We start from the raw sequence: 24,816 nt of genomic DNA, 5'->3' as shown, positions 1-24,816 counted from the left end.
TGAATAAAAATGGTGACACTTTAGCCATACTGCTTCAAATGCGAGTCTGAAAAATGGGTTTAACGTATGAGTTAGTTGTTCTTTGTTTGAGGCTAGTCCAATTTTGAGGAATAAGCCATCAAAAGCCAAAAAGAAAAAGCCAGGCGCACACAGAGGTCACCCACTTAGAATATGTCCAACTTTAAAGCACATGAGCCTGATTCAGAGCTAGTTGAATATGCAAGTAGTACTGTGTACCAGAACTGAAATATCAACCCCAGCATGAATGGATATCACATGTCATAAAAGTGTCACTCTAATTGAAATGTGTTCTTCCTAATGCTTATTTCATCTCAGAGCAAATAAGGCTGAATGGGGAAAAAAATGATTCTGGGAATCCTGACATGAAGAGATATTAAAGTTCCAAGGCATTAGTAAATTCCAAATTCTTATGTCAATGTGCACTGTGTGTCCACAACGTGAAGCATAGCTACCATAAACAGTTTAGTTCCATAGTTCAGGACAATAAATAAAAAAATAAATAAATAAATAAATAAATAAATGCAGAGTCCCTTTTCTGAATCCAGTATAACATTATGTTCATAAAACGGGACCCTGAAGACAGCTCTTTGCCACCCAATATGTGGTGACTGGTGTGAATGGTGTGTTGGTACACTGGCCCTGTGGGAAATAAGATGTTAAACAGAATAGTGGGAGGCCGATTGAGCGCATTCAGTCTCGCCATTGAAGACGTATCAGACATGTCCTTGAATGTATCAAGGCACGGTTGACCCTCTCATCATCATGCCTATGGAGCCACGACAAATAGCATTAATATTCTAGTCCAGAGAGTCCTCTTCTTAGCCACCATTGCTCCTCGTCATTGCAGCCTCCCCGATGAAATAGGGCTCTACAGGGACTCGTGCCTCAACTCCACAGCCTTTGTGGGCTCCCTTTTTTTCTCGCTGATCGAGATCACTAAACTGCTGAATAAACAGCCCATTCAGTCATTTGCATACATTACGGTAATGGAAAGAGTAAAATATATCACTAAAGCTGAATGAAGTGCTTCCACTGATCTCAGTTTGATCCATTTTTTCCCACTCTACCCTTTTTTATATTTCAACAGGATACATACATCACTACTATGTTCAGATTTGGTAGGTTAAAGTTAACTTCTAACAGACACACAATTGTATATTGGATGACATCTTTTGAAATTGGACTGTAACATTGTAGGTCGGCACGACAATGTATTACCGTGTGGCATTTTCTTTCCCACAATTCCTCAGTACTGCAAAATCCTTGACTTTGAACGTGTACTTCTGTGTGAACACAAATGTCTTCACGTTAACCTTAACAAAACCTCACAAGACTGCTTTGTTAGATCAGTGGAAGCAATCTCTGCCACATCATTCCCCAACAGACTGAAGCAAGTTATTGTCTTAAGTGACAGTCTCAACAGAAACGCTAGCATACTGACTAATTAGAAGGGAGAATAAACCTGTTTTCCCCCAGTAGCATAAAAGGCAAAATTCAACAAACATTCAGCCCAAAAAAACAACACAGATTTGTTACAGCGCAAGTGATAATTGCATGCATGCTTTTATGTTGTTATTACACACATGTGATAGATAATATGTAAATGACGCACTCCTGGGAGGTAAGTGAGAGAACAGGCATGCACTTTCTGTTGACTTCTGTCTTGCATGGCAATTTGTCAGGATTGCAATTAAAAGCCACAATAAAGGCTGCAATTAAATTACAATCCAATAGCTCTGAAGACAAACTATTTGTAAATTGGCCAACATTTGAAAGGAAAACCTCTTTTCTTTTCACAATCACAGAAAAAGTCAGCCACCAAAGGTTGGGAAGTGGATGGACTCTTTTAGGTCACGACCAGACAACCTCTCGCCATTACTCTCCGGGGAGGAACTCCAGACAGTGAGGGACAGCCGTGCTGCAGTACATCTACACTTCTCGGGTTCCTCTCAATCAAACCTCCGGTTCTCCTAGGAGAGCCACAGAATCAATACCAACATCAAGGGTGCAGGGAAGCTTTCCTTCCTGCCTGCCGCACCCCTCCCAGAATGCCACCAGGGACAAGGCAGCTCGTTTTCTGAGTGCTTTTAATTACAAACACACACATATTCACATACGCACGCACGCACACCCACACACAAACACATGATGATCGCTACACACTCCATATATTCATTCATCACCCACTTTTCAATTTCCTCCCTCTTATTTCCAAAGTGAGCTGACATGTTTTCCCACTTGACACCCTCGATTGGTCGCTAGTCAATCACAGAGAACATGAAGACAGGCAACTAAAATTCACACATTCTAAGCTTGCTGCATGAATGTCAGCACAGTGAAGCACTGCATTTTTAATGACCTAAAACAGAAACTTCAGCTTATTGAAGGCAAGGCTAATTCTATTGTGGTGGACATATTGAAAGAGGACAGATACCATGAGAGAAGCCAGTCATGCAGCCGCAGCCGGGTCAGAAGATGAAATCAGTGAGAGGTGATAGATAAGTTTGTGTGAGGGTCTGGAGCCACCATTAAAGAGTCCCCGGGGGCACAGCCAGACGTGGCAGACTGCAGTAAAAATAGCCGCGGGCATGATTTCACTCGAGGGAACCAGGGAACAAGTGAGGAGGGCGATCCGATCAACATCTCACAGCAAGGCAGCCAGATTCATTCTCTTACTGTCCCCCGGGTACCACCTATCACACCAAGTGACTTTAAGTGCTTACCGGCGAGGACGCAAACACAGCATGCCTTCGCCGCGCCAATGCATAGCATAACCTCATATTCCACACGCCGTAGATGTATACAAACTCCAAAGGCAACGGGAAAAAAAGGATATGGACATTTTTTCCACAAACTTATCTTGCGTGTCGTCACTTTTGGGAAAGTTTTCAATGTCGTTCTCCAGCCTCACGATGTGACGCTCCATGGTGACCAGACTGTTTTTGAGGATTTCAGCAGAGACTGTGGAGAGAAACATTAAAACATCATACATAAATTAACGTTTCCAGTACTGGAAGTGGAAATATACATGATGTTGTGACTTCTGCGTTATACATTTCAGGCCAAGTTCTGGATAAGCACCACGTACAGTATTAGTGTGCGCACGTTTGTGTGTAGTGTGGCTCATTAATCAGTCTGTAATCACTGTTTGCCGCTGCTGCGGATTTCACAGTATTCAGATTCGCCTTTTCAAGCAGACACTTCAAACAGCGGGTCTTAAGGGATCAGATAGGACACGAGCATGAATGCACAGATGTGGTTAGGTTGATGTTAAAGGGCTTAGGCTCATCGACACACGCACACACGCACGCTCTGGTACACACTTCCGGGAAGGAATTGAAAAAGGAGCACAACTTGAAAACGGTGCAATACAGTGCGAGTAAAACTGTTGCTTTAATCTAAATCAAATTAAATTGAGCTGGAGCTATAAATAATTTTCATACGCCTTGTTGGTACACCTGAATCGATGGTGTAGTCCACATTGTTGTTTGAGAGAAAGGATAATCAATTTGGATTTTGGTAATGATAATCATAATTGCTTTTGACAATTGCTTTTTACTGGACATCACAGGTGTAGGTGTAAAACACCTAATTATAGCAATTTAGTCTCCTAACAATCATCATCATTAATGCAGTAGTGATGTGCGACCCAAATGAAAAAAAATGAATGCCTAAGATCATAACACCCCTTCCGAAAAACACAAGAAAACCCCCAAACAAAACATATACAACAATGCAGCCACAATTTGAATCTCTCCTTATACAATCACGATAAATGTTATGTATGGTCTGGTAATTGCCACAAAATATGGAGGAGGAAAATAATATGTTATTATACATTTAAATGATGGTAAAAACCTCTAACATCAATATAATTAAGTATACATACTGTACATTATGTAGTATTTGGGAAAATAATAATCCATGTGTTTTATTTTTACAGGCAACCTCTCTAATGAATCAGTTACTTTCAATAAATGACTAAAACTCTTTCAGTTTACTGAATAAATACCACAATTTCAGCAAATGCAGATGTGTATTTGTTTGTATATTTCCATCTGTACTTTGTTATAAAGAAGATAACTATATACATTGTCTAATCACACAACTGTATCTCTAATAAATTCCATACCATAAAATGTTTTATTTCAATCTAATCTTCGTGTTTTGCAATGACAACACGGTTGTTTTCTGTAGGTTGGAACCTATCAGCATAACTGAGCGCCGTTATGGCAGCTTCCTCGATAAGTTATGTTACTTAACCTCACCGAACCCCGAGCATCTGCAAGGTTAGCCCACCCACTCCACTGTAATTGAAGTGGGAGAGGAGAAATAAGACGGGCTGACAAGCACGATGGCCTCAGTCACACAAGGGTCAACCTTGTTCCGCTGTACATCAATTCCGCAGCTTGGATGCACTCTTGTTCTCATCTTCCCACAATAAAATTGAATGACAGTATTGTGGCTCACATGCACACCAGTAGCCCAGCTTTCAGCACAAACGCTGGCGCTATCTCGAGTGGACGCTCATTTGAGGACAGATTTAACACACAGGCATGTGGTAATGTACAAGTACATGGTAACAGCAACACTGTGATGGGTTGAGTGGCACGGTAGCAATTTAATGAAGAAAAAAGATGAGGTTGCCTGCGTTACTAGACAAGGCGGCTGGCTGGCTGGTTGCAAGTATACAGTGACATGGAAGTTACAGAACACTGTCATATTACCTGAGGTGATATTTGCTGGTAGAAAAGAGTACAGTGTACTTTAACTGTTGTGTTCTCATTACACTGTCGCTACAGGATTGCACGACTGTTAACAGTCTATTTATCAACTACTGTTTGGAACTAGTTTCTTTTTATTTTCTATAGTTGCCACGGAATATACTAAACGTACTGTATTTTTGGGACGATAAACCGCTACTTTTTGCACAAACTTCGACTCGTGCGGTTTATAGTTCAGTGTTGCTTAACTATGGTTTTTTCATTATTTTTATGATATTGTAAATGTATTTGTTTTTGTGATACAGGTAATAGAAATTAGGACATTTATTTTAAAACACCTGCGGCTTACAGTCCGGTGTGGTTTATGTATGAACAAAACAGGATTCTAATTTTAGCTGGTCCGTCTTCTATTCAGGTGCATCTTATAGTCCATACATTATTGTACTTATATTAAACGTTCTTGATCCGACCCCCTCCCGGACTCCCAAAAAGCAACCTTGAGATTTTAAAGGAATTATACTAACAAAAACTACCAGTACTTATCAGGACAGGATATATAGAAAACAACATGCAGAAAGGGTGAAGGGAGAAACCGTAAAATTTGCAGGACAATGATTTTTATTTTTTTATTTTATTACCATTGCCTGTATGGAAATTCCCAAGACTACATAAAACTGGATTTTTGGCGTGCAGACAAAAATGGTTATGGCCACAAGACATTAACCAGTGATTTAGATTGTCAACAGGACTCTGATACCTTGTTTCTGTGAAAAAATATTGGGTTGTGCTGGGCGGGCGGGATGAGTGTTTGTTGTGGGTTGGGCTGTCGAATTGAACAAACATGTGGGTCATGTGGCCTATCTGATAAATGTTTGCTAAATGAAACACCGTAAACATATGGAACAAACCGATCTGTGCGTGCCTCTATGTTCTAAAGTCGGGTTAAGGTCAGATATTCGATTTCAGAATCATTTAGATGACAGCGTTACACCCACATCAAAAGAACTCAACTCAAACGACGATGCATAGACGTTGTGACACAAATAGAAATATTTTCCGCTTGGTTCTACTTCACTAAAACACATTATGTTCATGTCACTCACCACAGCAATAAAGCATCCACGGTTTTGTCCTTGCTCTAAAAATTAACTTTTGTACCATGTCAGTTATCTCTGCCATGATTGTTTACCTTTGTTTTTTTTATTTCCAGCGAGTTGCCCGTCAGATGAACTGACTTATACGCACACGTGTGTCAATATACACACTGAGTCGTATTTTGCTGTAGAGACAAAAGCCACAAGGAAACTTTTTATTGAAGTTAGCCTTGCTACGGTGAGGATTCCAGGCAATCAAGTATTCCCTGTACTACAAAGGCCAAGAGTCCATGTGGATAGACCAAGAGCATGAGCAGAACACAAATCAATATCCACTTACGAAGGAGAGAATCCGATGGGAGTTTAAATAACCTAATATTTGGGTTAAAAAAGGGGTAACACAGGGGTCTTATACATGTTTTTAAAAACCTGAATATGGGCAAATTGTGTGTATTTGTAGGCCTTACATGTGCTTTAAAAATCAAAAGACTGTACTGTCAATATCCGGGGTTCAAAAGGGTTATTGACTGCATGTAAATGTAGTCATTGATGCAGTCAGGTAATCAGACAATTTCATGAGTGTCAATGTTAGGTCTTTATTTCAAGACAGCAGGTAGGGATAAAGTGTGAAACTTCACACTGATGGCATTCCCTGATTCCATTCCACATACGCACCGCACCCTGCTGCCCATTTTGACCCGAATAATGCTTTTATACCATCATACCATAAAGCCAGACATTGCCAGCTCCAAATTCAACTCAATTTTATGTTTATGCTCATACACAAAAGACTGCTTTAACAGCTAATGTAAAGGAGGCTATCAAGGTGCGTAATCTAGATATGAGCCAATTACTTGGCTGAGGTACTGCAGAATGATTAATAATAGTGATACTACTACTAATAATAATAATAAAAATTAAAACGTTTTAAGGTCACTTTTTTGTGGGAATGACAATAATAATAACAATAACATTTTTAAGGTCAGGTATTTTTTGTGGGAAATACCGTATTGTAGTTTTAGATTTCTAGCCTTTGGTGCAAGATTAATCTTGCAGAGTGTAGTGTGTATCCTTTTTGAATATCATAACTAAAATTACGACAAAAATATCACAGCTATTTTCTAGAGACAAAAAATTGCTACACTGTTCTTCTTCTGAATCTTCTGAATGCACATTTGAAAGGGATCAGAGGAAGAACACAGTCTGTGTGTGTATGTGTGTTGGGGGAGTAAGGTGATGTATGTATACGCTGTCTTTCCAGGCAGAAGACGATTTCTGAGATGAGTAAAATTATAATAATGACTGCTGTCAGCTAGATCTGACAATGTCTTTTATTGAGCCGCAGAGCACATTTCTAAAAATCTTCGTAGGTTTTGAAAGACGAGCCACATGCGTACATACAAGAGCTGCTTTCCCTTTTAAGTTCAAGATTGAAGGGTACTTTATTGTCCCCTTGGGGCAATTTGTTTACAACAGAGCGTCACACATGTGCATTTATAAAACGGTTGGCATTTGGAACCATGGCCTTTTTTAAATCTGTTGGTTCTACACCGTGGGACAGTGAACCGTTGCCCCAATGGGAGGAAATAAAACAGATTTTTTTACATCAGGAAAAAAGAGTATACCCAATTAAATGATATAGTGTTCACACGTGTGTATTTACACAACAGTTCAAGCCAAGTTAAACAGCTTGAGCAGATGCAATTGCCCAAAAATGCATGAGTAAAAAATAATTGTAAAATAATTTTCATTGGTTTATCTTATCAAAATAAATTATTTAAATGTTGTGTTCTTCGTCTCCTTAGATGTTACAATGTGCAACAAACACCCTACCTTTACTTGACTTCTACTTAGATTGACCCTGCTATTTATGGATGTCAGAGGCTGAGTGTATTTTATCCACAGAAATACTTTTCACATCCGTGCTTTTCTATAAAAGTGAGAGCCTTTGTATTGTGTACAGTGGGCCATCACTTTAAGTTGCTAATAAAACAGCTCTAAGGCACTGAGCCATGTAGTACAGTGTAGTAGTTTAACCTTTTTTTTAATGTCAGGGACTAATAATAATAATAATAACTAATAATTTTAATCCTGCACTCAACCAGTTCTTTATTGTGCCAATCACATTTCCGGTCTTCACAAATGTGTCCTTACAAGGTGGAATGTTCTAGAAAGTGCACGAACAAGTAATGTAGAACCCAATGAAGTTGTGGGTTTCTTGCTTGTAGAGGGCAAAGACTTCCCAGGGAATAGTCATCATCACCCCCAGGTCAATGTCGAAACTTTCCCATACATCCAAATATATTGTAATTGACTCCATTTGTAGTTCCTCCAGAGATCGGGCGCTGGCTTGGAGCTGCGGTGGCTGCCAAAACCAATAATGTCTCACAGACATGACCTTCATTGTAAAGCTCTGAGGTGTAATTTTTCTTTTTCCAATTTTTTTAGGGACAGTGATACTTTTGCTCATATTTTTTTTTTTTTTTTTATCCAAAGAGTATTTTTTAAAACAACTTATTACAGTGTGCCCAGGACAATACTGGAGGTCTTTTTCACGTAAAAACTGAAACAATTGTTTTGATAAAGATAAATAAATGTAAATTGTTTTTTTATACATGCATTATTTGAGTAATTATATCTGCTCATTTATTTATGTATAATATTTTGTATACCTATTTTTTTATGTTTTTGGTAATTGCATCTGCTCATTTGTTTATGTATTTAAAATGCTCCTGTTATGTTATAAATGCAGCTTACCATATGCCATTAGAGCCTTATGTTTTTACTGTGGAGAGGGGTAAACTCATTATTTGAACGTTTTTTCCTACAGAAAGGATTAAGGTAAATGCAAATTAAAACAGGAACTGGAGCAGAAGTAAAAAGGATTGCCAATGCAATTAGTACAATGACAAGTGACAAATGATGGGGAATTATGATTATTTACCACTGTGTGGCTGGTGTCCAGGTTAAAAACAACCAGTGAGACACTGTCTATGATCTAGAATTGTGTGGTTGTATTATTCCCTAATTGTGTGTGACAATGTTGAGTATTTTAGCATTTTATTATTTACAATTAGACCTGCTATGGTAAAATTTGCTCTTTGTGATGACAACCAAATCGTTTTTAATGCTAAGTATGCGCTCGGAGGTTGCTTCGATCGTCTTTTGTTAGCACTGGTCTTTAAACCTCCTCATTTGCCACCTTCACATCTGCTGTTTTGAACGTCACATGATACCAAGTAATCAGAGGGAACAATAGAGCTGCCTTGTCACGGCAACAGTATCAATTTTACACGTGCAGACGGAGCATCTTTGATTCCAGCTGAAAGGGGAGCACAATGACTTGTGTTTATCCTTTTCTCTCTGCTCGGCTCTCCTACTGTCTGACTCCCACATCATCTTCAATTCCTTCTCAGGTAGCTCATTGAAACAAAAATTGAGCTTCTTATTAAGACAACTTGGATTTGAATGGTGTGGACAAAGACAATACATGGTGACAATGACATGAATTATATAACAGATTATGATAATGTTTGATAAGCCAAAGTATGAAATGACTAAAAGATGAAAGACGGCATGGTGAAGACAACAAACCGGGGATAGCTAGTATATTTCATTTTGTAGAATTAAGAAAAAAGAAGGAAAATGGTGAGAATTTGGAAAAGGGATTTCTGGTACACATGTATTTTATATTTCAGTATATTAATAATGTTTTGCCATGTTGCAGATAGGTAATATATATCCAATAGTTATAAGACTTTAATTTTATCGTCTTATTAAATTGGGTGTAAAACCTCGCGCAAAACATGCAAGTAGATTCAGATTCACTCAATCAACAAACCCAAAAAAGATTGTGGTTAATTCACAACAATTGTGTCTCTCAATGAAGAGTCCACTTGCAGTAATCAATCTATATGCTAGGAAGATTAATCCCCTTTTGAGGCATTTTAAGGCTGCAGTGTAAAGACAACAGGGGCTTCCTGGATTGGTGTTTGCCATCTTCCAGAAGTGTCTGACGCCCATATATCATGTATTTACTTGACTGGATAATAAACATTACAGTGAAATATATGACGATAATGAGGATGCTACGGCGGGTAGTGGTGAATCTGACTGTGCTCAATACTTAGAGACTCAACACAAGCCTACAGATGTACTCAAATTTGAGTGCAATGTGCATGCATGTGAATTTTATACATGTAGACAGCATGAACTTGAATGATACATGTCGAACATTTGCACAATGTTTGGTCAATTTCCAAATAAGGCTGGATTTGCTGTAGTGGAGGTCAAGCAATTACCTTAGTTTGATTCAAATGGGGAAAAAAAACAGGGCTAGCTTCAAGAGACATCTAAGGAATCTCAGCGATAAAGTGATGTATTTAACAAAGTCAATGTCAAGGTCATTTGACAGAGTTACTGTAATTAAATCATTCTATATGTGCTTTGATTCTATGGTTTTGTCATCCTTATTTATATAATAATCATCACATCTTGCTCAGTACGCACCTCTCCCACGTGAGTGTTTATTGTCTTGTTTGTTTGCTTTCCCCTCCCCTTGCCCCTCACTCTGATCCATTCATGGCACAAGAGCTCCCTCTATGAGAGACATTGCTACTGCCTGACTGCAGGAGCACGACAAACAGAACCTTTTGACACACTTTCGTCTCCACATTAATTTCTTATAATTTCTTTGTTTATCCGTCATGAGAAGTGAAAAGGTTGAGTTCAGCTAAATCAAACAAATTTGCCAATATATTCCTTGCCATCACAATAAGTAAAGGTAGACAAAGATACAACATTTATATGTGGCAATTATAATTCCATACAATCTCTTCTGGTTGTTTTGGGGCATAGCAGCAAACAGTATATTGTGCACTTAAAGAAGCTTGTTTCCTTGACACCACATCAGTACTGTATAAGTCAGCCAGTTTTTCTACATCTTGAGTTAATACACAACTAAGGTTATAGTATACTTATGTCAACACTCTTGTGCTGAGAGACCATCCTACGCCTCAAGCGCTCACCATAAGATCTCGCAACCCAAAACTCCAGTAGTCCAACAGTGAGAAATGTCATCCCACCATCACTGTCTTTGATTTACACCATCCGTCAAAGCATTTTCAAAATCAATCTCTGTAAACGCAGAAAATCATACCCACTTCTGTGATGGCCATTTATGATTATTGTCATGACTTAGATGGAAATGATGCATTCGCAGAATGCAAACATCCCAATGCTCTTTGATAAGCTTTATGTACAGCCGCAGAACTGATGAAGAGACATCTTTCAGTTGGTCCGTCGCACCGCTTCTTTCGTTTGTGCTGATGAAATGAATTAGGTTGGTTCAGATGTGGTTCATGGGGGAGGGGGGTCAGTTCAATGCAATGGGCTCACTGAGTGGAAGAGGCAAAATGGGATACAAGGCATTTGGCAGCAGCAGCCAGAATCTGTTTTGAATTATTTAGTCAAAGGTGAGTCTTCAATCTAAATGTTGCCATGGTATGTTATGCCATCATCTATACCCTTATAGCTATACAAGCTATATATATATAGCTTAATGCTATACCTACAGCCTTAGCGACCACTCAACAGTCAGTGTAAATACAGTGTATCATATTCATCTTCAGATGCCATCATATTGTTGCAAGTGATGTGTGCTAGCCAAAATCTATTTATTTTGTGTGTGTGTGTGTGTGGGGGGGTCACTGTGCTTCTTTCGCTTACCTGTATATCAATCAAGCGATGGGATTAAAGTGACTCGGTTTGGCTTCTTACTTGGTCCAGCAACCCCACTCATTTTTGCTGGTCATAAACTTTATTTAGTTTAAAAGAAAGAAGCGAGTGCGTGTGGTGATGCATAATGCATTGATCAGCTTCTTGGCTGTATATGTGCTACTGTGAAGGGGGGTGGGGCGGTTTACTGTATGCGTAGCCAAGCTTGCTGCAGTTCACTGTGCTTGTCTAGGTTTACCCGTGTGTCAATCAAGCAATGGGATTAAAGTGATTTGGTTTGGCTTCTTGGTCCAGCAACCCCACTTATTTTTGCTGGTCATAAACTTTATTTAGTTTCAAAGAAAGAAGCGAGTGCGTGCGGTGATGCGTAATGCATTGATTAGCTTCTTAGCTTTGATGATGGGATTGCGTTATGTGCTGTGGTGAGGGGGGCTGCTTCACTGTGATAGGCTCACCTGTATGTCAATTAAGAATGGGATGGACTCTAGCCTATAGGTTGCCGTAATGCTGGGAAGCGATGCAACCTTGTAATTTACTAGTCGTACTAAAACGTACTGAAACATTTTGGCAGAGCGCTGTGTACAACCAGTATGGATCAACAAATTAATCAATTGATCTATATATAAGGCACTTTGCATTATAAGGTGCACTGTGTTTTTTTGAGTAGATTTTAAGTTTTTAAGTGAGCCTAATAGTGCGGAAAATACGGTAACACGTTTGTTGAGCTGAGAGTCAGTACCTGTTCTACTTCTGCTTGTTGTTATGTCTCGACCTACATGTGAGTACCTAAAAAATTCATATCCCTTCACAGGGGTAGAAACACGCACGCACACACGCACACACGCACACACACACGCACACGCACACACGCGCGCGCACACACACACACACACACACACACACGGCCAAGTGCCCAGTCAAGTAGTGATGAGACAAAGCGAATGTTGAGTTAAGAAGGGTAAAACTAAAATCACAAATTGAGGCTAATTAAACCATTTGGACACAAAGAAGGCAATTGAAACAATGAGATCATTTGTTCAGGTTCTACAGGCCAGAGGATTTAAGAGAGAACACGGAAAGAGAAAAAATGCAGGGAGGTGCAGTAATCATGTAGCCCAAAGGAGTCTATTTAGAAAGGGGTGCTTTTTGCTTGCAGCCAAAAGGGCGATTGTAAGATTCAACAGCTCGAGGCTCGGCCGTCTCTGGCATCATAGGCCTAGTATTAGTCTCCAATGTAGCACCCCCCCCCCAAAAAAAAAAAAAGATCTCTACCTTCAAAGTAGCGTTAATATTTTGGCAACAAGGCAGAATTGTTATTGGAAATTAGTTAAGTGGATGTGGAGACCGTTATGCGTTTTCACTAGCTACAGTGCTTCTTGAGGGTATGGAATTCCAACTTTTGGTTAAGGATACACTCTCGTTTCACCAAACCTTTTTACCAGCTTTCATCACAATGATAATATTGAGTCAAAAAACGTCTCAACAAAATGTTTTCTCCTCACAACTGACTGCGAGTAATTACATTCCCCTTGTTATTAAATGGGGAAAGGGAGGTGCCGGTGAACCCACAGGTAAACTGAATCGGGTTAAGGTTAGAGTCAAAACAAAAAGTCTGGGCAGTTTTCACAAACCACTCTAGCCCTAGTTATGTTACTTAGCTGTACTCAAATGTTTTTACTGATCCAAAACTGGTATTGGTATTGCAAGCTAAACTGGAACATCAGTGTACCTGTCTTTGTGGGTTTTGTGGTGACAAATGAAGTAAGACATTGCGGTCTTCATTCGGCGAGGTGCAAACCATGCATGTCTTGCTATTTTTGCTGATGCCATCGACAAGATGGTACATTAATTCAAATTCAATCTTGGGCACCACTAGGAGTGGTGTTGCTGTTGAGATAGCTGTGTCATACCAACAAGTGACGCTAATTGGGTTGCCAGGTTGAAATGAATGAAAAAAGTCAGTTGAAGTTAAGTATTAAGTATTAGGTAAGTCCTATGAATGGCAACTCGAGTCTGACTTGAGTCAAGTCATATGACCTCTTCTAATTGCACAGCGTAAGGTTAGGTGTAACAAATAAACTCAATGCATTGAACATAATTCATTAAAAGTAAAGATGAAGGCGCTCCAAGTGTGCAGCAAAGGTTGCAAACAGTAATGGGCTTGACATGAAACATAATACCCACTGCTTGCAATTGTATTGGCAGCCCTGCCTGAGAATGGTTGCTTGCACTATTATGACTTAACAAATCAACATTGCAGAATTGCACACACAGAAAAGGCCACCTGATGATGAACACAGGAGACAGCATCAGGGGCTTTATCTCATGGATGCCTGCAACAATCAATTCTATCCCTCCTTCCCTCTGCTTCAGTTGCGAGACTAAAAACAGACCTTTCTGTGAAAGTGACAGTCTCAGCTGCTATGTGATGCTGAGGCGAAACTGAGAAAAAATAGCTTTACCAAGACACCACAGTGTCACTGTTAACTGAAAAAGAATGTGTGGGCTTTTGGTGGGCTGTTTTTATTTCAAAATATTCTCATCTTATATTTGGAGAAAGAGAATTGAAAATGTTTCACTAGAGCCACTTGAATAACCTGTCACATGTGAAGGTGTTTTTAATGTATGGGTTGTCATACATTGCCAAAACAATGGTTGTTGCTTCAACCAAGAAGCCGATTATTTGTAGAATGTAAGTAGAACTGAAATTGTCAGACCCTAGTTCATTTTTTTTAATTTATCATTTCATTCTAATGAATGTTTTATTGTCAACCCATGCAACCTTCAGACTCACTATTTGTGAGGACTAAAAAAATAATCTATGACGACAATATGACTTTTTTTTGGCCATTTTCAATTCATCAAAAACATGAAATTTTTTCTAAGATGTTCACTGCTCATTTATGTTATTTATTATTTTAGCAAAATCAATTGAGTATTGATTGTGCAAATGATCGTACTGGTGAGCCCTGAGGAGTAAAGTAAGTAATTGCCTAAGCTGAAAGGAAAGAAGACACTAAAGATGATAGAAGATAAAGATATTAAAAAATAAAATAAAATACTGAATCATTTTCAACCACAATTTGGTCTCGACAACAATGCAGGCATGTTGAACTGTGTTCTGGCTTAGGCTCATAGATATCTGTGGTCTTAACAGACCCTAAAAATGTTACAATTGTGGTCAATGTTGCAATGCAGCAAGTGAGTGCCTATATATCATTAGTTGGATGGTTGACGTAGTGGCATGCATTCCCTCCAAAAGGAACTGGCAGTCAACTCCCAAAGGGGGGGGGGCATATAAGGTCCTAGCTTCAGGCAATGACTTTAAATTATATATTGATGACAGCCCATGATAAAAAATGACCCAATTTAGTCTCCAAAATCAATTCCCACGGCATTGATACGTGGGGGTCAGTGAGAGCTGCCCAGTTTACGACAGCATTTAAGCAGCAGACACGGTTTCCCTCAAAGAGTGGTCAATAGAAGCTGTGAGTGAGTGGAAGAATGGAATGGAGCACTTTACAGCCAATGAGCTGGTGCCTGTGCACCTACATAACATGTCCGGCATGATGGTTGTGGCATACTGTCATTTGTGTGCTGAGAGCTTCAGAAAACTACGATTGGCACAAAAGAGTGACATTTTTCACTGTGCGATTGCTTGAAAAGGCATCAACATTTTTAACTTGAAAGATACATCTTTTTTTTTCACAATTTAAAACAGTTCCAAATCATCTTAATACCTGATTCTGACATTGATTTATCAAACAACTTGAGGAGCAATAATTATACCAGTTAGCACACTTATTTTATTTTTTTTGTTAAAAGCTGGGGTCTTGTCTTATTACAACCCACATACTGTTGGTCTAATGGTGACACAGCTTTTGTCACCATGACAAGTAGATGCTGAACTAAAAGCGGCAGGACTTAGCACTTCACCAGTAAACAGATGTGACTGCAAACTGGAAAGCACACTTTGCACCAATGAGTAAATAAAACTTTGATCTGAATGTGGAAATCTGAGCACAAATATGAACCTTTCATAAACTTTGTTGACAACTTTACCAAGCAATCAAAATGGTGCTGCTTTTCAGAAGCTTCTTTTTTTGGCTAGCTAATGCTAATTTGTATTGAAAACAAAACTCACTCTTGCACTCTTCCCTGTCCGGGCTGAAAATGTTTGCGGCACTGACTAATTTAAGCATATTGGAGTCTTACAAACACCATCTTAAACTCTGAAATGTAGGAGATAAACTCCTTTTAAGCATTTTGGGTTTTCTCCTTCAGAGTTTTTTTTCCTTTCTGTGGATTTTTAATTAGCACAAAAAAGCCAGACCAGTCCTTCTTGGCTTATAAAATAAAAACATGAAACCTCCACTTATGGTAAATTTGAAAATAAACTGGTCCACTGAGGGGACTTTTCAAAAATCAAATTAGAACACGATTAACTAGCAATTACAATAACAAAAACCTACTGTCTGACCTGAGCCATCACACAAGCATCAAATAAAAACAAAAAAATCAAAAATAGGTGGGAGTCCGTCAATATTACAAATGTGTGTCGCCATTCTTGTAAAGCTTGAACAGAGCCTTATCTGGAGGAGGCAGGGATCTCCCCGGAGAAAACTCAATTTCCTGCTCATTTGTACAACAATTTCTATAATTATCGGTGTTATCGGAATGTTTTGACTGACAAGCTGTAAGGAGTTTCTCTAGGAAATTATTAATAGTAACTGGCAAACTGTTATGCTAATGAGTACTGTGCTTAAATATTGTTGATCTAAATCTGTATGCTACTGTTTTGCCTAAATATGATGAATGCATTGTGAATACTAAAATGAATTGCACCTGCAATTGAATGGAACAAGCAACAAGCAAAGCGATGCACTTTCGACATTGGAAGGTAACAATGTTAAACCTTACATGACATTCTTAAATCCACAGCAAAATTGTAGGTCAATCATCACTTGCTCCTTCTCATACTAAGGCCTTTTACCCTTTCCTTTCCCACCAATACAAAAATCCTGAGTAGAACACAGATGATGCATATAATCAAAGTCAAATAATCCATAAATGGCACACCTAAGGTATTGAGCACCCTCAACTCCTTTGGGAATAAATGCCAAAAAACAGTGTTGTAAACATTGCTGATGACACCAAAATGATTAGATTCAATGTGGCACCAGAACATCGGACAGGAACTTGGTATAGTATGAGAGCATCTTGCTCTAAGTAATCAAGAGTACAGATCGAATTTTGTTTAAAATGAATAAAAGAAACCCTCTTACTACAAGAAGGTTGCTTTTACACCAAGACTTTCCTTTCCTGGTCTGAATCAGCTGAAGGGGGGAAGTTATCTCATTGTGAACACAAACGCAACCTCAGCTAATTTCAACACCTGAGTATATGAACTACGAGAGAGGGAAAAATATATATTTTTCAAAAACAAAGTGAAAAGGAATCACTCAAATTGAAGTTCAAAAACAAAGACACAAAGTAGCAAACATAAACCACAAGAAAACCAGACCTTACATGTCACAAACCCGTAGTTCAAATACAAGAAACTAAAACATTTTACATTAGTTGACTCACCAAATTAGTTGTAAGAGAAATTAATTCATTACCAGTATTACATTGACAACTGTAAGATGAAGTCACTGTCTTATAAAATATAATCTTAGTGTAAAATGGCAGAAAGTTTTTTTTGTCTAAGTAAAGTTGTTGGCTATACAGAGACAATAATAGTTTGTGGACCAGTCTTTTTCTGAATGGGGTCTCCCTACAGCCTGGTTGATGGATCTCTCCCTTGCTACAGTTGATCAGATCCAGATATCTCCTCCCATATGGCGGGGGACTCAGGCTGCTATTTGAGGAATGGGAATCTGCAGCAGGTTGCTTTTCAAGCTAGGCAGGTGTTGTAAATGTCCAGGAGGGAGGGGAGAGAGCCACCACTTATCTTTTGTGACCATGTTCCCAATGTAGGGCAGCATTGGACTGCAGTTGGCAACAGCGGGTTTGAATAAATAGGGGGGAATGCACGACATGTCGCGGCATAACATGGTACCTTCCCGAATTGATGAGTTACCATGATTCTTATTCGCGATGCAGTGCGTATGTTGTCAATTTATTGGGTATTTTTGGAGGGAGAATGTTTGTGGATATGATATTCTCATTCATCCAGGTCAGGTTAATTGGAAGGAGACTGTGTAAAAGATCACAAAGTTAAAGATCAACTGCAAATGAGTTTGAGGGCATATACATATGTATACACATATATACACATATATATACATTATATGTATATGAGCTACCTCGTGGATACAATCATTTCGAGCCCAATGACCTGTTTACTCTTATTAAAAAAAGTCTCCTTTCAAAATACTTAACCACAAATGAAGGGTGTGTACAAATTGTAAAAGAAAAAAAAGGAGGACGCAAATGTTTTTTGTCTTGCCGTGAATCGAGGAAGAAAAAAAAATGAAAGAAAGAACATTCTGGAAGTCATTGCTCATCCCGAGCTGGTGGAAGCTCGACAGGTCGGTTTCCTAATATTCCTCATGACAGACTGTCCTTTTCCACTGTTGACCTCCCCGATCCTTCTCTATTACTACTTCCAGGGTCCAGGGACGAGTATCCCTCAGACGGCCAGTGAGGAAATTGTTTCCATTTCCAGCCATGGCTGTGAGGCTATGATGACTAATGGTTGTATAGACTTGAAGCCCGAGTGACAGACATTCTGGGAAGTTTATGATAATGTGAGGATTTAAACTTCATTTCCATTGTCATACCCATAGGTTTTTATGTACATAGTAAATATTTTAAGATCAAGAAAAAGGAGGATACATATATAAATACTGATATTATTTTGCAGCAGTATTCCCAATGGACAGGTGTTTAGCACCCTTGATTAGAGTTAAATCCTGACAACATTTACAAAAAATAAAAATTACTCATGTGACCATAAACACGTCCAAGATGGCTTTGCATATATGCATTTTGTTAAATTCATCCAAATGTGAAGCTGGGTGCACAATGTGTGATTTTATGTTAACCAATTCTAAGTCATTTATTTTGATTGACGAATTTAATTGTATCAATATAATTGTGTTCCTAAACAATAACAAAAAAAGTCTCGGGCCTCAATTTTTTTCAAAGTTACTCTTTAATGTTTCTTTTTCTTCAATGAATATGTTCAAAAATACTGTGGGCTCACTCGCAGTGCTATTTTAGTCCAAATTAAGTCTTCTGCAAGCTGCCTTCTGTTCGATAGTCTTTCTGCTTCAGCACAAGAGGCTCATCATCTCAACCAAAGGATCCCTCACAAGTTCATTGGAACAGAAAGACAAATGATCTCTTCTGCTTTCCTGCTCATCCAGAAAGGCATTTTGTCTAAGTAATACAAAGCCAAGTACATCGATGAGTTTGAATAGAAAATGGGTGCCGCTTTATTATGCTGCAGTGCTTTGAAACAAATGTGGATAATGGATATATTCACAGCAGTATTAATATCCCCAAAGCCTATCCTCCCAACATATTTTCCATTTTCTCCCTCTCCAAGGCACCAAACTACTTTGCCCTTGGCTATGTCTTATACTAAATAGATTTATGAGAACATTTGTGTCATATTTTCTCTTTTCCCGAATTGTCAAGACAGAGTGTCACCGTGGCATTCAGCACACATACTTTGCATCTGCGTTGTCGGGCTCCACATATTCATCTCTGGAGTCCCGTTAACGAGGCAAATTGGCCAATGACACTTTGCGAGATTGGCCTGCTCATATTGAGGCGGGGTCATGGTATAAAAATATTGACTCCTTTGGTTAACGTCACAGGATTATGAGCTCAATAACCCACAACGAGGACGAGAGAGTCAATAAAATAGTATGGACACAATATGTCTTCATCATCAATGGCTATTCAGATTGTACCAAACAGATAAGTTAATTTACACATTGAATCATATGAGATTGAAGAAGCATGGCTCCATTTAAATGTAATAAGAACAAAAACTCCGTAACATTAATGATGCAATCAGTGATTTAATAACTATTTTGTACCTTAACTTAACTATTTTATTAAGTACTATTCCCCTTCCGTGAGACGTCACCTTATCGTGGTGGAAGGGTTTGCGTGTTCCAATGATCCTAGGAGCCATGCTGTATGGGGCTTCATGCCCCTCGTAGGGTCACCCATGGCAAAAGAGTCCTAGGTGAGGGGCCAGACAAAGCACGGCTCAAAAAACCCCTTATGAAGAAAAATATATATGGAGTCAGTTTTCCCTCGCCCAGACGCGGGTCACCGGGGCCCCCATCTGGAGCCAGGCCTGGAGGTGGGGTTTGAAGGCGAGCATCTGGTGGCCGGGCCTTCACCCATGGGGCCCCGCCGGGCACAGCCCGAAAAGGAAACATGGGTCCCCATTCCCATGGGCTCACCACCTGTGGGAGGGGCCAAAGTGGTTGGTTGCAATGTAAGCTGGGCGGCGGCCAAAGGCAGGGACCTTGGCGGTCCGATCCCTGGCTGCAGAAGCTGGCTCTTGGGATATGGAATGTCACCTCTCTGGCTCGAAAGGAGCCCGAGCTGGTGTGCAAGGCAGAAAAGTTCAGACTAGACAAAGTCGGACTTGCCTCCACACACAGTTTGGGTTCCGGTACAAGCCCTCTCGAGAAGGGGTGGATTCTCTTCCACTCTGGAGTTGCCCACGGTGAGAGGCGTCGAGCAGGTGTGGGTATACTTATTGTCCCCCAGCTGGGCGCCTACACATTGGGGTTCACCCCGGTGAACGAGAGGGTAGCCTCCCTCCGCCTTCGGGTGGGGGGGACGGGTTTTGTCTATGCACCAAACAGCAGATCAGAGTACCCACCCTTTTTGGAGTCCTTGGAAGAAGTGCTGGAGAGTGCTCCTACTGGGTGACTTCAATGCTCACGTGGGCAATGACAGTGATACCTGGAAGGGTGTGATTGGGAGGAACACCACCCCCCCGATCTGAACCCGAGCGGTGTTCTATTATTGGACTTATGTGCTCGCCATGGATTGTCAATAATGAACTGTTCAAACATAAGGGTGTCCATGTATGCGCTTGGCACCAGGACACCCTAGTGTTCGCAGTTCGGTGATCGACTTTGTAGTCGTGTCATCGGATTTGTGCCCACATGTTTTGGACACTCGGGTGAAGAGAGGGGCGGAGCCGTCAACTGATCACCACCTGGTAGTGGCTTGGCTCCGATGGTGGGGGAAGATGCCGGTCCAACCTGGCAGGCCCAAACGTATTGTGAGGGTCTGCTGGGAACGTCTGGCAGAATCCCCTGTCAGGAAGAGCTTCAACACCCACCTCCGGCAGATCTTTCCCCACGTCCTGGAGGAGGCGGGGGACATTGAGTCCGAGTGGACCATGTTTCGTGCCTCCATTGTTAAGGCAGCCGACCGGAGCTGTGGCCGTAAGGTGGTCAGTGCCTGTCGTGCCGGCAATCCCCGAACTCGCTGGTGGACACCGGCGGGAAGGGATGCCGTCAAGCTGAAGGAGTCCTATCAGGCCGTTTTGGCCTGTGGGACTCTGGAGGCAGCTGACGGGTACCGGATGGCCAAGCGGAAAGCGGCTTCGGCGGTTGCTGAGACAAAAACCCGGGCGTGGGAGGAGTTCGGCAAGGCCATGGAGAGCGACTTCCGGACGGCTTCGAGGAAATTCTGGTCTACCATCCGGCGTCTCAGGAGGGGGAAGTAGTGAACCGTCAACACTGTTTACAGTGGAGATGGTGTGCTGGTGACCTTGACTTGGGACCTCATGAGTCGGTGGGGAGAATACTTCAAAGACCTCCTCAATTCCACCGACACGCCTTCCATTGTGGAAGCAGGGCCTGGAGACTCTGAGGTGGACTCTCCAATCTCTGGGGTCGACGTCACTGAGGTAGTTAAAAAACTCCCCGGGGGCAAGATGAAAAACTCTTCAGTTCAACTGGCTTAATTTCTTGGACATTTTTGTAATTGTTATTATTGATATTATTATTATTATGGATTATGATGGAGCTGCCAAAGTCAGTTGCATTTGTCGTCCTTGAATATTTCCTAAATAGTTTTGACATGGGGCTTTTTTTTTTCAATTGTCTTACAATTTACAAAATTGCTTTAATACGTTTTACAAAGCTGATTTATAAAAAAAAGTTGCCTATAGATATCAATGCTTGAGCACTATTTAACCTGGCAACCCTCCACTAGCAAGCTGCCTGGGTCAATTATGTAATCAGTTGAAGAAGATGAAATGAGTAATTAAGATGTTTGAATTATTTAATGAGAATGCACACATTTACTCAAAGTCTAAATGACTGTTGTTTGACAAACAACACCATTCTATTATAGCTGTGAACAAGCCAAACAGAAGAAACGAGGAATAAAGTCACTAAAAAAAAATTCTTAAATAAATGCCATCTTTAAACTCCACATATTAAAAAAAATATATATATATACACTAATTAACATAGAAAAGTAGCATGAGTGAAACCGGCCAATACTGACACACACAGGCTTGTCTCAAGTTGGCCGCAGGCTGCAAATTAGAGCTGTGTGTGTTTGTTTTTCTGTGATCAACAATGAAAGGCATTGAATGGCATAGGTAAATCACACTTCCATTGAAATAAAAAAACTGTGATATAATGCTAAGTCATTCCATATAGTACAATATACCAATGGTGTGTTTGTAAAAATAAAGCCCAACAAGACAAATGCGACATACCTTTGCTGGCACTCTCCACATGCTCAAGTTCTTCTGGAAACCTTAAAATCTCTGGGTATGTCTCCTCACATTTCTCAGCCAAAAAATGAAGTAGCGTTGAGTTTTGACTGATTGATTTGGTATCTCGAAGCTACAAAATAAAAAGGAGGAAAAATGGAAAACTACATTATTACCAATGTTTACATCAATCTGAGCGCACACAAAGGTTTAAGCAGCTTAGTTACTGAAAGGCTAAAGGCTTGATTAGGTTCATTTATGTCTGTGAATGTTTTTTCTCACATTTTGAAACACTAAAATGGCTTTGAGGAATCAAAAACATTTCTGCAACATGATGTGAATTCACAGGATTGAAACAAGTTGAAGTTCTGCTGCCATAAACGTCTTATAGGAAAATGAATAAAATATGACAATAAATTATCAGAAATTTACCTGAATGTTATGGAAAAGTGGATTTTTTTTTGGTGCTCGGTTGGGTGGAATCACATGGTCGCATAGTGAGGCAATTTAAAGTTTTACAAAGGGTCACATGCAATACACACCGCAAAACAGGTTACAAGAATTTAAGTACCGTATTTTCCGGACTATAAGTCACTCCGGAGTACAAGTTGCACCAACCATAAAATGCATAAAAAAGAAGAAAAAGACATAAGTCGCACTGGAGTAAGAGTCGTATTTTTGGGGGAAATGTATTTGATAAAATCCATCACCAAGAATAGACATGTCATCTTGAAAGGCAATTTAAAATAAAACCAGAATGGAGGCAACAACAGGTTGAATAATTGCAGGTATGCTAACGTTACATGACACAAACAACGAACAGAGAACGTCCCTGGTATGTTAACATAACATATAAAAGTTATTCAGATAACTATTGCATGAATAACATGCTAACAAGTTCACCAAACCATCCGTGTCACTCCAAATCACAAAATCCAATGAAATCTTCATCCTCCGTGTCACTTTTAAACAGTTCTCCTAACTCCGGACGTAGAAGATGCGGCGCTTCTTCTTGTACGTCGCTTACGTCAAACTCAATTATCAACACTGGCCTAGAGCGCCCTCTTAAGGTTTAGTGTGGAAATAACATGTGAAATATTCTAACAATGTGTTAATACATATAAACATATTCATATACATAAAAACACATAAGTCGCTCCAGAGTATAAGTCGCACCTCGGCCAACCTATGAAAAAAACTGTGATTTATAGTCCAGAAAATACGGTAAATATGCAAGGAAATAAATATGCTGGGAAAATGTAAACCTTGCACCATTTTTGAAGTACTGTACTGAGCACACAATTCTGTCAGTGGAAACTCTATCTTCACATGTGAGTCTGTATATCCACGCACAGAAAAAAAAGTTATGCCTGAATCATCCCCCGCTGTGATTGCCAAGCTGCTCCAATGGCATGCTGGGGGAAGCTAATTAGCACCACACAGCACTTTGTACTTGTACCGAAAGTATACAGGCTGCAGACAGCCAGAGTTGGATATTCCCACACCTGGCCATGTGCACAGCAACAATAAGTATAACCCACACACGCACAAAAATTGAGCCAATTACATATCATCAGCAAAGCACGCTCACACACAGACACAGACATTTCATGAAGTGAGGATCAATCGTTTGCTCAATTTACAGGCTTTGAATTTTAATATGTTTAGTATCATACTTCAACCTGCCATCGTCACATATCGACCGTTTTTCTTTTCCTTTTTTTCAGACAATGTGGTAACATTTTCATTTATCTTACTAGTTTTGGCATGCTCTCTCACCTCCCTCAGAGGTTCTCAGCCAAGTGCCGAGAAGCGTAATTTTTTTCAGCTGATGTTTTCAGATGCCTCTATCACACTTCACATTTTTTTCTTATCATAAACTAATTTTCATGTGTATAATGAATACATGTCATTGTGTGTTTCCCCACTAGCAGAATAAGGAAGTAAAACAAAATGATAAAACAAATAAATGCCTCTGTTAAATGGATGAAAAACGCTAATAAGTGTAATCAGTTCATAGAGGATATTGTTCAATAAACACCTTAACTAGAGAGCCCATCTGAATGCAATTGCTAACATAAGCAGCAGCACCAATATATTGTATTATGTCTATTTGTTTATGGTGATTGGAGTTCAGGTACACCCTGACATGGTGGATGATGGATGTACTATACGCATAATGGGGTGAAATAAAACTAATGATTGTGGAGATCCACTCATTTTTGTGCATTTCGTTCAAGGACAATACGTGTTGAATTTTACCTCCATAAAAACCTCTGTAAAAGCCGTCTTTTATACATCGCATTTTTACACTGTATGGCCTTCATAATGGTTCAACCTGAATAGTGTCTTGAATTCCAATTCTTAAACAAGTCTGCTCATTTTGTGGGTATGGAAAAAGTTTGCATCATTGCTTTGGGAGCGAAAAGACATTTTGAGCAGCGACATGCATGCATTACAAATAGCTGTCAGTAAAGAAATGCAACTCCGATGAAACACATTTATATGTTGAGCATCTGAAGCG

General features: G+C 39.8%; 1 protein-coding gene across 9 annotated transcripts in view; it reads right to left on the bottom strand.

Annotated features, from left to right (window-relative positions):
* The window catches only part of diaph2 (diaphanous-related formin 2), a 323,477-nt gene that overhangs the window by 92,040 nt on the left and 206,621 nt on the right, over positions 1-24,816 (bottom strand). For all 9 annotated transcript variants that reach the window (XM_085903879.1, XM_085903888.1, XM_085903893.1 and 6 more), the window contains 2 exons: positions 22,296-22,425; positions 2,859-2,982 (listed from right to left, as the gene is read on the bottom strand). In XM_085903879.1, coding sequence (XP_085760005.1) covers positions 2,859-2,982; positions 22,296-22,425 — 254 coding nt within the window. The remainder of the gene's footprint in view (positions 1-2,858; positions 2,983-22,295; positions 22,426-24,816) is intronic.

Source organism: Syngnathus leptorhynchus, chromosome 2 (genome assembly GCF_054491065.1).
Source record: "Syngnathus leptorhynchus isolate UIUO chromosome 2, UIUO_Slep, whole genome shotgun sequence".
In the NCBI taxonomy this organism is placed as follows: Eukaryota; Metazoa; Chordata; class Actinopteri; order Syngnathiformes; family Syngnathidae; genus Syngnathus; species Syngnathus leptorhynchus.
The sequence above is the reverse complement of the archived record's forward strand: the minus strand, read 5'-3'. Positions and strand labels throughout refer to the sequence as shown.